Source organism: Aspergillus nomiae (assembly GCF_001204775.2).
Source record: "Aspergillus nomiae NRRL 13137 chromosome Unknown contig00573, whole genome shotgun sequence".
In the NCBI taxonomy this organism is placed as follows: Eukaryota; Fungi; Ascomycota; class Eurotiomycetes; order Eurotiales; family Aspergillaceae; genus Aspergillus; species Aspergillus nomiae.
The window spans coordinates 1-16530 of NW_015378628.1; the positions used below are offsets into that span (position 1 = coordinate 1).

A 16530-nucleotide genomic window follows, 5' to 3' on the forward strand; every position below is an offset into this window, starting at 1 on the left:
TCTATTTAAATAATCTATATTTATATTAGTATAAGATATCATATTGTTACTAGCACTGGTTGTTGAGATAATTGAATTATAAAAGTGCCATTTTATATGGAATACATGGTGGCCCGCCCGATTGTCTGGCCCGCTCGTTTATAGGTTACGTTAGCGTAGATTGCGGGAGTGGATAGATTATTATATACTTTTTCTAATAGATGCACGCAGGAATATCTAAATATAGCCAATCCAGGGCCGAGAAACCGCACTCAACTGTACAAGTCCCAGGTACTAGGGTATAGTGTGCCATACTGTGGCTCAGCAGATATGCATGACATGTGAAGATCATCACTGTTCTATCCCGCCTCACGAGAGTTGCTGAGATGTTTCGCAAGATGGCCCTATGCGAAGAACATATTTCACCAGCGAGTCAAAGGCTTGTAACGGGTAATCGGCCCAATTCTGCCAGGAAGCTGGCTTTGGTGGACTTGAAACAGTATATTACAAAGTGATACGAAAGCTGCAGACTGAGACACCCGGGAAGTCGGTTTCAAGGCCTAATATTTGCTTCAATTGTGCAATATCAGATTCATTACTAGTTGTAAGAGAGCGACAAAAGCTATGGAGCATTCCATGACAGGGAACTCTTAAGTTGAGCCGTTCGAAATATTCTTCAGTGCGGCAATGGAAGGGGAGAAGAAGTACTCCCCCCCTCTAGGAATCACGCAGCAATGCAAATCCACATGGATGTTCTTATTCTTGCCATCACACAATCCCATCACAAACGGGTCTGGCCCATTTGGCTGACCACAGATTGGATCGGCTCCGGGTCCTGGATCACCGGTGATACGCTTTTTGCCTGAGGGGAAGGTGTTCTTGTTGCACCACTCTGGATGTAGTTATCAGAGGACGTGTTCTATTATAACGTTTAGGAGTTGGATCAATGTGGATAGCTTACGCTCTTGGATCCTGCGGAATCCATTTGAAATATTGCTTTGATAGCAGACAAACAACATTCCACGATCTTCCTTCGTTGTTTGCTTGTCTTGCTCTTCTTTTGTAACCTCCGGGCCATACGGTATGCCCCGCCGGATGATTGCACTGCTGAATTTGTCTGCCAGATCGCCACGTGGTCTAGCCTTGCGTATATGCGCGGCAAAAGGGCAATGCTCTTGGGTATTGGTTGGTAGATAGTCAAAATTGTTATTTTCCGCCAGAGCGGGATCGTCTTTCCAGAGCGTGTGGCACAAGGGAGCTCCTACTTTCCTTCAGAACTTGTCATGGAATGGGAGGGAGGAGTTTTCCAAATACATACCACTTTTCCACCGGCCCATCAAGCGTGCAGAGAGCTGATCGGCGGTCAGGTCGTGCTTTGGGGCCGTTTCATTCAACCATCTAGGCACCAATGAGTTTGTGATAAGAAGATAGGGCAAGTATTGGAGACTTACTTGTTAAACTCCGGCACTAACTGTTGAAGCTTGCGGAAGACCAGGAAGCTACCTTCCGTCGCCCAATCCGGCTGAGGTGAAGGGTCTTGGTCGGTGTTGGTGATAATATACCTGGTGGTGTGTAAGTATCCCCTCACACTCTGATACGGTTTGTAGAGAAAGCGGTCCCTACCCCGGTGGTACTGGCGGAGGTTCTTTATCCCCTGTGGGGGACGGGTCCAGCCCGACAAGCTGGGGCTGGGAGATATGTTCACGGTACCCAAAGCTACTATCGGTTAAGTCTGATCGCAATGCATTGCACTGGGAGTGGAGCTCCTTACTGTTCCTTATTGCTCTCCTGGCCCGGACGCTTATATCCAGCGATCGTGAAGCGGTCTTTGATGCTGGAATTGAACCAGAAAAAGCCGATAAAGTGAGACTTCACCTCATAGAGCTTCGCATAAGCGGTCCTCTCGGAATCGCCCGTGACCAGAATTATGCCATCGATGTCGTTATCCTTGAAGCGTGTCTCCCAGTCATCTGGATTATCCCGGCCTTCACCCCCAGCAGTCCCACCTTGCAGATCGGCAAGCATGCCGCCAAGAAAGGGACCAGCCTTCAAGCGGTCACTCTCGTTCTTCACCAGCTAGAGGCTGAGGTTAGCGATATCTCTCACACCAGGATGGGACCCGGGGGTATAACCACTGGCTTACCTTCTTCAGGCCATTCGCGCTGAAGCCAATATTTACCCCAGCCAGTGGAATCGTTGCGGGGTGCGTAAGCCCGTCGGACACTGCAGCCTTGTGTTTCGCAATTTGGTCTCGAGATTTGAGGGCGCTATTTGCCGTAGTTATATGAGGAATCAGGTAGCGCAGATGGCGCCGGAAGCTGTCCGTCTTGGAAATCTTGAAAAAGTAGAACAACTCAAACTCCTTGGGCAAACCCGGCCTAGGCGAGGTTAATATTGTTTCCCGAAGACAGACCGCTCCCTAGAGCACCCACCATATGTTGCCCTGCACGTTGTCCTTATTAACTCCAGTCGTCAGATTTTCCTCAGATGCCATATTGATAATGAGAATGTAGTAGTCCAGCAGGTAATACAATAGCCGCACGAGAGAATAATTGGCACACATGGAGCCCAGATAGAGCTGGATTTATAGCTTAAATTGACCTTTCGAAGAGACGCCATTATCGGAACACTGAATGAAAATCTTCAACACCAGTTCCGCGCAATGCCGGACTGAACAGCCAGCAATACTGGGGTATGCAACACCATGGTTTGATGGCACGCCATTGCGTGTATGACTCCGATCGGAACTGGATGGGAAACCTTAAGAGGTTGTAAGGTAAAGATACAAAATTGACTAATGTTGCATCCTTATGTGACAAACTCATCTTTCTTTGATTTGGTTGGTGGTCTCGGGTAACCGACCAAACATTGAGCCCGGAGTCAAGAAGCGGTTGACGCGATGGTCTAGAAGGACCGGATCTGTATATCCAAGTGAAGTAACACCCTTTTCCTTTCTGGCTTCTGGCTAGCTTTGATCAAAGGCTTGGGTTGTAACGAGGGTTTCAACTTTACCTACACGGACTGGCGTCGGGGACAGAGAAACGGATATGCCGCTTGCAGAACATTAATTGACGCAATCGGATTAATAGCCAGTCCACCTATGCTCACCGATTAAAGTCATATGTTTTGAGAAATGAGGTCATCACTCCGAACTGCTAATAGAGCCCTGTACAACGTTTGTGGAATGATGGAGTCAGCTCATGTCAGCTCATCTTGCAGGAAGCGACTGCAAGACGCTATGTGTGAACAGCCACTCTTCCTAATGTCCCGAGGAGACAGGTAGTTCGCATCCTTCTCTACTAACCAGGTACAGTTGGGTACAGCTCCTGGTAAATCATAACGCGACGAGGCTAGGACAACAAACAATGATGGTCAACGCCCTTACTTGGACATAGTTTATCTCTTTTTGAATGCCGTGGAGCGAAAGACTCGACCAGCCTACAAAGCACAACAGGAATGAGGATTGAATGGGGGTGACTACCTATCTGAGGGCTCAGGAATTTCAATATTAGTTTTTGGTGACACATAGCTCTACCCCAGATACGGAATTGCATGGGTAGTTGAGAGGAGGCATGCCAGGTTGAAAAGGTTTGATTGTATAGCACAACATTCTATTTCCGACAATTCAGTCCATATGTCAATATCCCGCAATTCAGCATTTCTCTGGTCATTCCACTGCTACGCTTGTAATGCAGATCCCTCTAGACCTCGCTAGCCCATACAAGGGTCCTAGGATATTATCACTTGCTGCCGTCTCTAAGATAAAGGTTTTCTCGAACACAACTGTATACGTGTCCCTGACCCGACCTGCTGAGAAGGGATGTATCTTGAGGACAGCGTGTGAGAACATCGATCGGTAGGGAGAGAATTACTTATTGGCGGCTTTGACTTGATTCCTCTTAACATGCCATACTGATCGCCAGCCGCTCGTAAGACTAGGGCGGTGACAGGGACTAGACCGTGCATTCCTTATGGCGAGTGTCAGTGTCTTTTAGTGGATGTTGGGATATGCGGCATGTGTCACACTGTGTGGGACACGGGAAATCCCTTCATTCCTGAACACTAGGCATTCTATTGCTTGATTGAATACAGATACTCGGAATTGGTTGCTCGAGTTTCCAATGACCACGATGAAGTATATATATCAATTCAGCCTCCACCCAGGGACATTACGGGTTGGGATAACATCTTTATTCTTACTCTGAACCGTCTGCAAAGGGGTGATGAAGCAGAAGCCAAGAATGGGTCTCAAGTGGGCATCGGTATTGTTGCTCATCGGTTTATCCAAAGCAGAGAAAAGCATCGTGCACGGGTCCCTCATATCTGCCGTAGCACAAGGGGCGTCTCTGGGTATTGAAGGTAGTGGTGCCCCCGTCGATACCGGAGGAGAGAATACAGGCTTGTATCAGTCTCCACCTTACAACAGCGCGCGGATCGACCGTAGCAGCTGGATAGCAACATGTGACAGCGAGCTGGTCGGACATAAATGTATCAATGCGATCGACGGCGACAATAGCACGTACTGGCACAGCGGTGATGCCACCAACGGTATTGCGTCCCTTCCTCACAACATCACTATCAACCTCGGGACAGTACACAATGTGAGCGGGATTGCCGTGTGGCCAAGAGCCGTGGAAGATGGTTGGATTGGGACACATGATGTTTCCCTCAGTACTGATGGGGTAAACTGGGGAGATCCAGTCGCACATGGGGCATGGTGGCCTGATTCGACCGTGAAGCTGGCTGTGTTTGAGCCTAAAGCGGTGCAGTATGTGAGGCTCATTGCGCGTTCCTCGTCCAACGGAGACAATGCAACTAGCATTGCAGACCTACAAATCTGGTCGGCGAACAGCATTCCCACAGCGCCACAGGGAAAACGCCTCAGTGAAGTTGGCGCCTGGGGGCCAACGATCGACTTCCCTCTCGTCCCAGCCTCGGCGGCCATCGAGCCCAGTTCCGGGAAGGTGCTCGTCTGGTCTTCATATCGAAAGAACCAGTATGGGGGTACCAGTGGTGGCTTAACGCAAACTGCCACGTGGGATCCGAATACGGGCGTTGTCTCACGGCGCGAAGTCTCCGATACCGAGCATGATATGTTCTGTTCTGGTATCTCCATGGATGTCAATGGGCGCGTGATTGTCACTGGAGGAAATGATGACACCATGACGAGTATCTATGACTCTTTCAGCGACAGCTGGATCGCTGGAGCACCGATGAACATCGAACGTGGCTACCAGGCTTCCACCATCCTGTCCGACGGAAATATGTTTGTTCTGGGCGGTTCGTGGAACGGGCCCCAGCTTCAGAACAAGAACAGTGAGGTGTATAATGTCGCAGCAGACACTTGGACTCAGTTGCCGAACGCCGGCTCACAGCCCATGTTAACCCATGACAACCTGGGTCCCTATCATGCAGACAACCATGGCTGGATTTTCGGTTGGAAGAACCTCTCGATCTTCCATGCCGGGCCGAGCCAGGCCATGCACTGGTACTTCGCCCAGGGCGAAGGGAATGTGACGAATGCAGGCAATCGAAGCACGGACTACGATCAGATGTCCGGCAATGCGGTCATGTTTGACGCCACCGGTGGGAGAATCCTCACTTTTGGAGGTTCCCCAAACTATGAGGATTCGGATGGTACAAAGAATGCAACTCTCATCACGATAGGGGACCCTAACACCCCGCCGGTGACTGTGAAAGCAGGTGGTGACATGGGATACGCGCGGACGTTCCATACTTCGGTTGTCTTGCCCGATGGAAGTGTTTTTATCACCGGTGGCCAGGCACATGGCCTGCCCTTTAACGAGGACACGGCTCAATTGACGCCAGAGCGATACATCCCTGGGGAGGACAGATTCGTCGAACACTTTCCGAACAATATCGTCCGAGTTTACCACAGCTGGTCCCTTCTTCTCCCTGACGCGACGGTGATTAATGGTGGCGGTGGATTGTGTGCCAACTGCACCGCCAACCACTATGATGCCCAGATCTATACTCCGCCATATTTGTTTGACGCGGATGGAACCCGTGCCCCACGGCCTCACATCGAGACTGTGGCCCCAGCCAGCCTTCGGTATGGCGGTCAAATTACTATCACTGCCGATTCCCCTATCAGTAGCGCCTCCCTGATCCGCTACGGCACCACAACACACACAGTGAACACCGACCAGCGTCGCATCGAACTAGTGCTCGAAGATGCCGGGACCAACATGTACACAGCAGACATCCCCAATGATCCTGGCGTTGCTCTTCCTGGATACTACATGCTGTTCGTCATGAACGCAAACGGAGTGCCTAGCGTATCGAAAAACGTCCAAATTACTCTGTGAGAAGCCGCGTTCTCGAGACAACGAGATGGTCCAGACTGAACCGGATCAGAAACCGCAGATTCAGCGACTACGCAGAGGATTCACGACCGGGGCAAGACTTTTTTTAATGGTTGGATTGAGAAACACTTGTCACTTAATTTCGGTTTTCAGACTGACAAGGCCTGCTGTGGAGAATGCTATAGAACGTGTAGCGCAATGTGAAAGACCGTTAGTAACTGCTGGCTCTACAACAAATATGTAGAATGTTCCAACCCGGATTTGCACATGAATGTTTGAGAAAGGTCATTCATTTTTATTTGCCGCAGTAAGCCTTCAATGTATGTATCATACATAGCCTGCAATTCCGGACCTCAATTTGGAGGAGGCTTAACAATACACAGTATAAAATCAAGATAGGATAAACAAGACCCTCATAGCTGGAAAGCATGCTTCACGCACTCCGGCGGATTCGTCTCTGGCCATCGCACCTAAAAACCTGGATCCGGAGAAAGGGGAAGGACGAGCAGAATGAGACAGCATCAGTTACCCTCATGGCCCCTGTAATCGATAGCAGAGCTATATTTCGGGTCATAGTGCATCGCCCAGTACTCATCCCATATCTTTGTAGTAAGGGGACCGACTTTTCCATTCCGGATCGGTTTCCCATCGAGTTTCGTGATAGGCATAATGCCACCAGCTGTAGTACACATGAATATCTCATCGGCGTGATAGGCATGTTCGAGTGGCACCACCTGAACGCGGACCTCGATGTTCTTGGCCTGGGCAATATCAAAAACACTCTTACGTGTAATGCCTTCCAGAACACCACGGTCGGGCGTGTAGATAATACCATCTTTAACCAACACTATATTGAAACCGGATCCTTCTGTGAGATTGGTATCTCCATCTGAGAGAAATGGGTAATCCGCGCCACGGTCAGCCGCTTCAAATAGACCCCGTGTCAAGTCCCCCCACTGGAGATTCTTGATGGTAGGATCGAAAGCTCCGGGGGGAGTGCGCCGTACGGTACGGGCAATGATCGCAGTGCCTCCGGTATGTTGCATGGCGGGCTCCATCACCCAGACATACGGCATGACGATCAGATAGAGATGATTCTCGAAAAGATCCTCTGGCTTATTGCCACGGACCCCTTTCAGGCCACGAGTGACGATCAGCTCCACAAAGGCATCTTCGATTCCACTCTTAGCAACCATCTCCCTTAGGGTTTGCTTGATTTCGTCCCTGGACAGTGGGATCTTCAGTCGCATCTTTTCACAACTATCTTCTAATCGACTGAGATGATCATCAAGGCGGAAAAAGCGCCCATCCCAGACCGATGGCACATCGTACGTGAGGTCGCTATGCATGAAACCCTCGTCGAGGAGTGGGACTCGTGCGTCGGCGAGTGGGACGAAAGATCCCTGGACGTAGGCAATTCCTTTCGCAAAGCGGTTGTCACTGTTATCTAGACGGGCCTTGCGCTCGTAGTAACCGGAAAATATTTTGTTCATAGATGTCATGGTGAGATGCCTGTATGTTCGACTGAGGACGTTACCAAAAGAAGCGTCTGGTTACGAGCACATTGTATCTACAGTCTCTAGTGGACCGATACCGCGAACATTGGAAGAGAACAATCGGAGTTGCTTTGGGGCTATGGCAGAACGATGTGTCTGGTTTCACCTGCTGGTACGCCCACTTCCGCATGACTCAATGACCCCAGGCTCGTAAAGTAGCAGTGAACTATGGATGATCCGTCTCCGTGACTACGTAAATTGGCACCGCTCTTGGTTGGCTATCCTTCCCGGGTCTAGTCTGTTCTATGATGGATTGAGAATCAAGTCGTCACCACCTGTGTATGATCGGCACACCTGCTCCGGCTGTCATTTCAGATCCTGTTGTGACGTATTGTCTGAGCCTGGATGCTATATCCGGTTCCAGTATGGTTGCCGTGACTTGTGTCGCCCTGTGCAAATATCTACATTTCTATGTGTCTGGTTTAATGCCGTTCACGAGCCAATTTATGACTTTCCGGACCGTGTAGTTGCTTTTGAGTCCAACACCCAGCTCTCTCGTGGAGAAGACAAGGCTGTTGCACTCATGCTACGTCTAGGATAATTATATATTGAGATAAGATCTATCGCATGGGAGGAAGTGTATATTGAATAGGACCTGCTGCAAATGTCGGTGTGAACACGGTAAAGACATTACAGCCAGAGTTCAGTACACAAATCGCATCATAACACGCGGAAATCAGTGCCTGTATAGAGATCGTTACAAACAGCATAGATGAGTATAAGGCCACTAGAACCGTGTAGGTGAACTGCTCCAGGCAGGTGATGCGGCTTCTTTGGTTCCTCGGCGCTGCCCTGGAAGAGCAAACCACAATATCAAACACAACATAAGCATCGCAAGGACAACAGGGTGAAGAACCTTGATACCATGGGCTTTTGCGATTGCGCCCGTGATGAAAGGGAAAATGCATCCACCCGCGCTCCCCAGAGCACAGGCGAAACCGACGGCTGCAACATGGAGATGCTTTGGCAACAGTGCGGCCTGGGCAATAACCGCTTCTGGGTAAAGGGGCCCCAGGAAGAAGCCCAGTAAGGTTACTGCGATCATAGATAGGTGGACTTTCGTGGCGAGCCAGAAACCAATATGGCACACCACACAGGCCAATAAGTACACAACAATAACAAGACGTTGCCGCTTGAAGTAGGGTGTGATGAACCCAAGACACACACGGCCAACGGTCAGTCCTCCCCAATACATGAATGTGACCACGCCTGCCACAGATGGTGGTGTATTCCGGAGATCCACGAGGAACGTCAAGACCCATCCTCCAACGGTGACCTCAATGCCCACATAGACTAACAGGAATAGACTGATTATCCATGTCGAGACCAACCCTAATGATTCAAGCGTTGGGTTCTTTGATGTGGTGTTGCGTCTTGACGAGTCTCGGCCATCTTGTTGCACGTTGTCCCCAGGAACACCCAGTTCGCTGGCTTCAACCAGCGAGCCTCTTGCTGACCAGAATGCAGCGACCGAAGTCACAAACTCGATGGTTGCTGCAATACCCATTATATAGTAGAAGTGGTACCACATCCAGTCTCTCTGGGTGATCACATAAGTGGCCGCAAGCGGTGCCAAAGCCGCCCCCAGACCATAAAACGCGTGGAGGATCCCCATTAGCTGGCTGCTATTATGCATTGCACCAATCCAAGCATTCCACGATGCATCCACAATGCCATTTCCCAGGCCAGCTAGGATGAATATCGTAATAAGAAGCGGGAAGGGAGGGTGCTGGGTCGTGGCAAAGTAGGAGATAACATGCATCCCCGTGCCCAGAAAGGCAATTCCGCGCTGTCCGAAGCGCTCGTGTATCCAGCTATTAGCCATGGCAGCGGTAGCGTAGCCAAGAAATGGCGAAAGGAACACTACAGAAACCGTGGTATAGTCTGCGTCGTAATATCGGCCCAGCTATTAAGAGATGAAGGGAATAGAAGTGGTTAGCAGCCAATATTCAGAAAGTGCCGCGCATATATCCGACGGATGAACCTACATAGTGAATCATGGCCTACCGATAGCAAGCCTATTAGTACAAGCTCCCTGAGAATGGACTTCTGTGAACCACTTACCCCGTATGCGCCATCGTTTGCGCCGACCACAATGAAGCTGTAGAATGTTGCCAGGACACGCCACAGGTTCACTGAAGGTTCATTCCACCTTTCTGGCTGGTGCCGTGAGTAGGAGTCGCCTGCTTCACTGATATTATCCCGGTCTCGTCCATCTGCCTGGTAAGAACCATAAGACACATAGGCCGAGTCTGATAATAAAGGGGCCTGTGACGCCAAGTCCTGCTGTGTGCTCATCATTCATGCGGTATCTTGCCTTCCGGGATGCGATGTTGTATGTGAATAAGACAAGGATTTAGGCTTTAATTACACCAAAATGTTTGGTGTAGATATTAACGTCAGACGGTAGGAGGTGTACCAAGCAGGCCGGCAGCAAGCAGAAAAGAAAGAGAGGGAGGGAAAGGAATGGAAATAAGAGAAAAAACGGACACAGCCGACGGAGGCAGAGGCAAATCCTACGCATCTAGTCTTACTAAGCGTACAGGCACATGGTTATCAAAGCCCTCACTGCTGGAAGGGTTGCAATACATCAGAATAATGAGTGTAGTAAACGTTTACGTTACATCTGTATCTAGGGAATGCCACCTGGAGGTTTCTTTTCACTTAGATATAGATTGTGCCACTAATACAGTAGTCATGAGGTAATTATCAGCATAATGCTCGCAGGATTATACTTTTGGTCGCTCCCAGTCCGTTGTTTGTCTTTGCCTTTTTTTTTTTTTTTTTTCGTTTTGCTCCCTCGTGGATAATTCAACTAAGAACAAGCTAAATCAACGTAGGCAAACGAAAAAGAAAGGCTAGACAACAAAATATTCCACAGACAGTAATACTTCACATAACTAGCGCAGCTACATCTTCAAATACACTGTCAATAGTTTGAACAAGACGACTCACGATCTCGTCCACATCTTCTTTATGGACAATGTACGGTGGTGCAAGCAACAGGTGGTCACCATTCCAACCATCAACCGCACCAGTGGCGGCAAATAGGCAGATATCGTATCCCCTTTCCATTCCCCTGGACTGCATTCGCTTGCTGATGGTGAATGCCGGAGAAAAAGGAGTCTTGGTGGGTGGATCAGCCATGAATTCAACTGCCCAAAAGAGACCACGCCCTCTGATGTCTCCGACGTATGGATGATCACCCAGGTGTAGCTTTAGTTGTTGGCCCAGATACTGACCCATCTTGCGACAGTTCTCAACGAGGTTTTCCTCTTTGATAATACGCTGGACTTCGACTGCTGCTGCGCAGCCCAGGGGGTGGGATTGGTAGGTCTGACCGTGGACAAAATACCCACCACCGTGTCTCAATCCATCCAAGACACGGTCGTTGACAAGTAACCCAGAAATGGTTCCATATCCGGCGGCGAGACCCTTTCCTACGAGCTCAATATCTGGAGCGACGCCATCCTCCTGCCAGGCATGTGTGATTCCGGTCCGGCCCATGCCGCACATAATCTCGTCGAAGACTAGGAGGGCACCATAGCGGTCGCATACATCCCGCACGGCTTGCAAATATCCTGGTAGTGCAGTAACACAGCCCAGGGCCTAAATGTTCAGACAGATCAATCTCTCATCCTAACCAACTAAACCATGCTGGGGGTCCATGATCACCTACCGTCCCGACCATCGGTTCCAGGAAAACCGCACAGACCGTTTCAGGCCCAAGTCGTTGAAACTCGTTGTCCAGCTCGTCCTTGAGTCGAGCTACATATGTCTCCGGATCCTCATTTTCCATGAGGCCGTGGTATGGATCGCACGCTGAGACATGGGAGATATTAGAGGTCAAAATGGAATCAAATCGAGTCTTCCTCGGCTTAAAATCTCCTAATGCCAATGCCCCTAAAGTGCACCCATGCCACGAACCGTGCCTGGAAATGAACCTGGTTCGCCGTGTGTTCGGCGACTGCTCCTCGAAGTACTGATAAGCCAGTTTCATGGCCGCTTCGACGGCTTCGGAACCTATGTAGTTCACAAATTTAGTTCACGAGTTCGTACTGAATGGTCCCTTGACGCGAGGGATGATGCATAGAAAAACAGAAGAGGGGAGTTGATTGGTTACCAGATCCAAGAATGCACGCCCGAGACAACTTTCCTCCTGTGGACTCGACCAAAAGATCTGCAAGGTCCATTGCTGGTGTATTTGGGAAAAATCCCGGGTGGCAGTACTCCACTTGGTCAAGTTGGGACATTATAGCCTTTTTGACACGACCTACGCCGTGGCCGATTGCAGAAACAGCCGCTCCGCTCGTGGCGTCTAGTATCTTCTGTCCATTTTGGAGGTAAATATAAATGCCCTCAGCTGACCTTACGGAAGGGACCGCTGGGTCATGGGTGACATTCTTGTACAGGTATGCTGGCTCCGCCGCGGATCCCATTGTACTGTAATAGTATAGATTGTATCTTGCGGGGGGTTTAAATGATGAGAATCTCTTAATCACGAAATCGTGAAACAGTTGGGCCTTCCACACGCTTGATTAAATAGTTGGGTCTTGAGCAATACATAGGTATATCAACATCAGATGCTTTTTTGTTCTTTTACCGAAGCTTCCGATCAATTTCAGTCTACGTGGTAAAAGTAACTACGGTAGCCAGTCAGTATGGCTAGATTGAGTTGTAGCCTTCGCATTAGTGCGTTTATCGTAGAGGGTGTGGCAAGTCTAGGCCTTATGCGACAATTGTGAACCATTTCTTCGTGAAATGCTACCTATTCCGACTCTACATCTGTAGATTCTTCGGAGTTAGAATTCCTTCCTCAACCCTGACAGACAATGGGTCACCACATTGCGTTCCGTGTGGAAGGCTGAAGGCGTGTCTGCAGTTCTTAGCATACTCTAGCGCAATTCAATATCCACATATAGCATAGGTTGCATCAACATATCCGATATCATGTTACCTTGCAGGTTCAAGCTAACAGTAGTGACTCATAGAGTATAGCCTTCCTCGAATAAGTGCTAATCTAGGGTAGTAACACGGCATCGACAACGATGTAGGCAGAAGTGGCTTGCGCAAAGGACACCTAACACATAGTGCTAAATTGCATATGTGACATGAAGCTCAGTTATTTTGCTAGTTGGAATTAAAATCATAGCGAATAGCGGAATGTTGCATTCCCAGGGTTCCGGGTATGTGGTGTGGTGTGGCATGCTCCGTTTGCGTCGAGTGCAGACAGCAAGCCATCTTAACTGGAAAATGTAGACAGGATTTAAGTTCAACCTTCGCTATATGACAAATGCTTAATTCACGGACACATGCTGGTCATCGATTAAAATGATCAGATCTCGTATACGACTTGTTAATGTATAGGTCGCTCAGGGTGTGGAAGCAGTCCCTTTCGGGTAGGAGATAGATATCGGCTGTCAGTACAAGACCCACAGGATTAGGTTGTCATATGCAGAGTGAACCAGAGATTGTGCAGAATAGCCGACCCATCTGAGCACAGGTATTGTGGGATATGACATTCAAGTACCCGACATTGAGCTCTGGATACGCCGGAAATGTGGTTACATTCCCTGGATCTGCTCTCAAGGCTAGTGACACCAGAAGGATCGCTGCAAATGGCAACTTCCGAATTTTGGCACTCTAAGAAGCTAAATCTTTATCTTGTCCATATCTTAGTGTACCTGCAAGCTAGATAAGGCTCCTCGTTACACGAGAGATAGTAGCAACTAGAGATGGAGCTACAGGTGTAAATGTCATAAGATCGCAGTTCACGGCTAGGCCAATCTTTCGCAGTAGGTACTTCGGAATAGGAAACATTCGTAATATTTTACCTCATATAGATCTCCCTGTCATGTATGTAATGATCATATACGCAACGGGAAAAATCTTAAATCTCATAGCTGCCCACCACCAGGCTTACCTAGGAGAGCGGCATCCAGTTGTCGTTAGATAACTTAAATGTTAATAATACCGGTGGATACGTTTCGATACCCTTGCTGCTTTCCATCATCTGTTTAGTTGCCATTTTAATACGTTCGGCGGTTCTTGAAAGATCCTCAATCGTGATCACAGGCGGCATAATGGAGTCCCCTGAAAATGAGCTGCTGTACCTCAAAGAGAACCCTAAAGCTATCTTTTTTACAGATTTTGATGGAACTATTACTCTGAAAGACTGTATGATTCTCTTCCCGAAGGCTTTTCTTGGTCGTTCCCTCCGTCATGATACTCAGACACGCCCGTCGCTGACAGCAATCTAGGCAATGACTATCTGGTACTATGTCGACCCCAATATCCAATCTCCGTAGCTTACCTGATGTGAAGGTAGATAACTTTGGGTTTGGGATGGAAATGCGACGGAAATTGGAGATGGAAGTCATGAAAGGACATATGGCTTTCAGGTAAGAATTCGCTATCCATCCGTATGCCATTTCTGTCATTTCACACAGCCACTTGACCAACTCCACCAATAGAGATGCATTCCACGCCATGCTCCAGAGTGTACAGATGCCGTTAGCGGATTGTCTGCGAATTGTACAGGATAATATTCAGCTTGATCCCCACTTCCTGGATTTCTATTATTGGGCAAAAGGGTGTAATATCCCTATAGTTGTCCTCTCCTCTGGGATGACTCCTTTCATAACCATGTTGCTGGAGTCCGTTCTGGGCAGCAATCCAGAAAATATATTTGTTGTTGCCAATGACGTTGAGCCTCACAGCTTCGGGAACAAGACGACTGGGAGTGGATGGCGGATTAAATACCGTGACGACAGGTAAGGGCAACACATTTGCTGAGCTGTTGAGTCTTCACTAAACCGAAATGATGAACTATATAGCGCCTTTGGCCATGATAAATCACTCGAGATCAAGCCGTACTTTGGGCTACCCAGCGGAAATTGCCCTCTACTTTTTTACGCTGGAGATGGTGTCTCGGATTTATCTGCCGCATCGCAAACTCACGTTCTTTTTGCAAAGGAGGGTTTGGGTGAGTTCTCCTGGTGAATTACTTTCACAATCTCATATCCACCCGCATGGTTGGCTACTTGCAATTGATAATAAGCGAGCCTAACGTATGAGGTAGACCTAGTAGATCATTGCAAGGAAAGGGGAATTCCGTTTATCCCCTTCGACAACTGGAGCTCTATCCTTGACACAATGCAAGGTATTTACGAAGGTCTGTCTAGGGCAGGAATCACGGGTTATTCCAACGTTGTATAATAATCTAGGAGGCTCTGTGACCTGATACACTGAAACACAAGGCGCTTATGCCACTTTATCTTCGATCAAAGTCTCATGTATCTGCAGGATATGAATTGAACTTCTGATTATATTTTTTCTTCCGAGTTGAGACTCCCACGGGCAACATCATTATAGTAGTATAATCGTGGTTAGTATTAGGGGTTGTCCAACGCTTGCCTGGTCCCCCCTCGTGTGATATCCAGAATATGTGATATTTTAGAGACTGATCTCCGTTGAGTAATGTTTGTGAACAGATAATATCTAGATACGGTCGTTCAAGTTTGATATCTGGGTATACTGGAGACCTTCGTCTATAGGACACGAAAGTACAGTTAGAATATTGCTTAGATCCCTCAAGCCTGCCAATCCATTTCCTCTCCTTTCTCATTTGTGTATTGTCTGTAGAGACTTGAGGCTGTTAAGCTTCTCCCCCCTCTCCCCCCACACAACATCTTTTCTTTTAAATCACAGGGTAAGGTCCTTTGGAAGGCCTTAGCTTCTATTCGAAACCGGCAGTTCGACCGAAATAAGAAAGGAATATTGGAATGTCAACATGAGCATGTGTATGGCCTAGGGTTTATAGAGAAGAGACACTCACATCTTTACATGTCGCTTTCCTGTTCTACTTTCAAGTAGAATACCGGATAGCTATCGAGCTAAGGCACTTTTATGTTTTGTCAGGAGACATAAATGTATGGGTATAGAGCATTAGTGTTAATATCATTTACTCCCCAGGACGCAGTCCATTGGAATTCAGTCAGGGTCAATAACTATGGACAAATGATACAGAGCCCTACGCAACTACCACTACTATACAGTCCGACTGGTAGTACAGGTTCTACATCGCCACAACATCTCCAAACGCATCTCATACCACCACGACGGTCTTCTATGTATCCTCAAGCAGTCTCATTATGGCCTGGTTCTTGTTGAACCAGTCCCACAGTTGAGCTCCCGAGAGATCCATCCCCATGTCCACATCCCCAAATACTGTAGGCTCGACCAGCCCATCTCCAAGGCCTATTCTGTCCCCGTTAAACTCGTCATGTGATACTATGTGGCTTGGGGTATCTACAGTATTTATGATCTCGAAGTCTCCCGCTATCATGCCAGGATATAATATATTAAGCCCACGACTATTTAAGGTTATGCCGGTAAATGCGTTGGCAGACTGCGGCCAAACTATTGGCTAAGATATTCTCCCTGGCCCACCGCTTGTGCGGGATTTAATCTTAATATACTTAGCTACAATGTTATATAACGCCCGGAAGAGGTAATGTTATTTACTGCACGTGCTATATATACTAGGATTTAATAGACTGGCATTTGACTAGGTTAGGTTAGGTTAATGGGGTCAGTTATATTTAACCGCTAGATTATAGTTAAATTAATAAAATTTCTATATTTAACTATAGTTAAGCTAAAAATTA

General features: G+C 48.1%; 6 protein-coding genes across 6 annotated transcripts; 2 read left to right on the forward strand and 4 right to left on the reverse strand.

The window, feature by feature from the left end:
* Positions 1 to 535: 535 nt before the first annotated feature.
* On the reverse strand, positions 536 to 2812 carry ANOM_010663 (Dyp-type peroxidase; the record flags this gene model as incomplete). Its single annotated transcript, XM_015555919.1, has 8 exons — positions 536 to 871; positions 941 to 1240; positions 1298 to 1377; positions 1431 to 1541; positions 1603 to 1695; positions 1751 to 2055; positions 2123 to 2357; positions 2412 to 2812. Coding segments are annotated over 8 exons (1506 nt in total), but the record flags the coding sequence as incomplete, so codon positions are not given.
* A 1408-nt stretch (positions 2813 to 4220) lies between these two features.
* Positions 4221 to 6308, forward strand: ANOM_010664 (putative galactose oxidase; the record flags this gene model as incomplete). Its single annotated transcript, XM_015555920.1, has 1 exon — positions 4221 to 6308. The coding sequence occupies one exon, from the start codon at positions 4221 to 4223 to the stop codon at positions 6306 to 6308; it is 2088 nt and encodes a 695-aa protein (XP_015401530.1).
* Positions 6309 to 6577: 269 nt separating this feature from the next.
* On the reverse strand, positions 6578 to 7807 carry ANOM_010665 (aminotransferase class IV; the record flags this gene model as incomplete). Its single annotated transcript, XM_015555921.1, has 1 exon — positions 6578 to 7807. The coding sequence occupies one exon, from the start codon at positions 7805 to 7807 to the stop codon at positions 6827 to 6829; it is 981 nt and encodes a 326-aa protein (XP_015401531.1). The 3' UTR covers positions 6578 to 6826.
* A 613-nt stretch (positions 7808 to 8420) lies between these two features.
* ANOM_010666 (MFS transporter) lies at positions 8421 to 10244 on the reverse strand. The gene is made up of 3 exons (XM_015555922.1): positions 9926 to 10244; positions 9850 to 9864; positions 8421 to 9767 (listed from the first exon to the last, which is right to left on the reverse strand). Exons 1-3 carry the CDS (start codon positions 10160 to 10162, stop codon positions 8589 to 8591), a joined length of 1431 nt encoding a protein of 476 aa, XP_015401528.1. The 5' UTR covers positions 10163 to 10244; the 3' UTR covers positions 8421 to 8588.
* A 407-nt stretch (positions 10245 to 10651) lies between these two features.
* Positions 10652 to 12457, reverse strand: ANOM_010667 (putative class III aminotransferase; the record flags this gene model as incomplete). The annotated part of the gene is made up of 3 exons (XM_015555923.1): positions 10652 to 11470; positions 11541 to 11884; positions 11985 to 12457. Coding segments are annotated over 3 exons (1455 nt in total), but the record flags the coding sequence as incomplete, so codon positions are not given.
* A 1331-nt stretch (positions 12458 to 13788) lies between these two features.
* ANOM_010668 (phosphoserine phosphatase) lies at positions 13789 to 15204 on the forward strand (the record flags this gene model as incomplete). Its single annotated transcript, XM_015555924.1, has 6 exons — positions 13789 to 14038; positions 14122 to 14135; positions 14186 to 14262; positions 14335 to 14634; positions 14698 to 14846; positions 14943 to 15204. Coding segments are annotated over 6 exons (912 nt in total), but the record flags the coding sequence as incomplete, so codon positions are not given.
* Positions 15205 to 16530: the final 1326 nt, after the last annotated feature.

Excerpts from the sequence above, each read along its gene's own strand:
- ANOM_010666 (XM_015555922.1), bottom strand. The coding sequence starts at position 10,162 with ATGATGAGCACACAGCAGGACTTGGCGTCACAGGCCCCTTTATTATCA.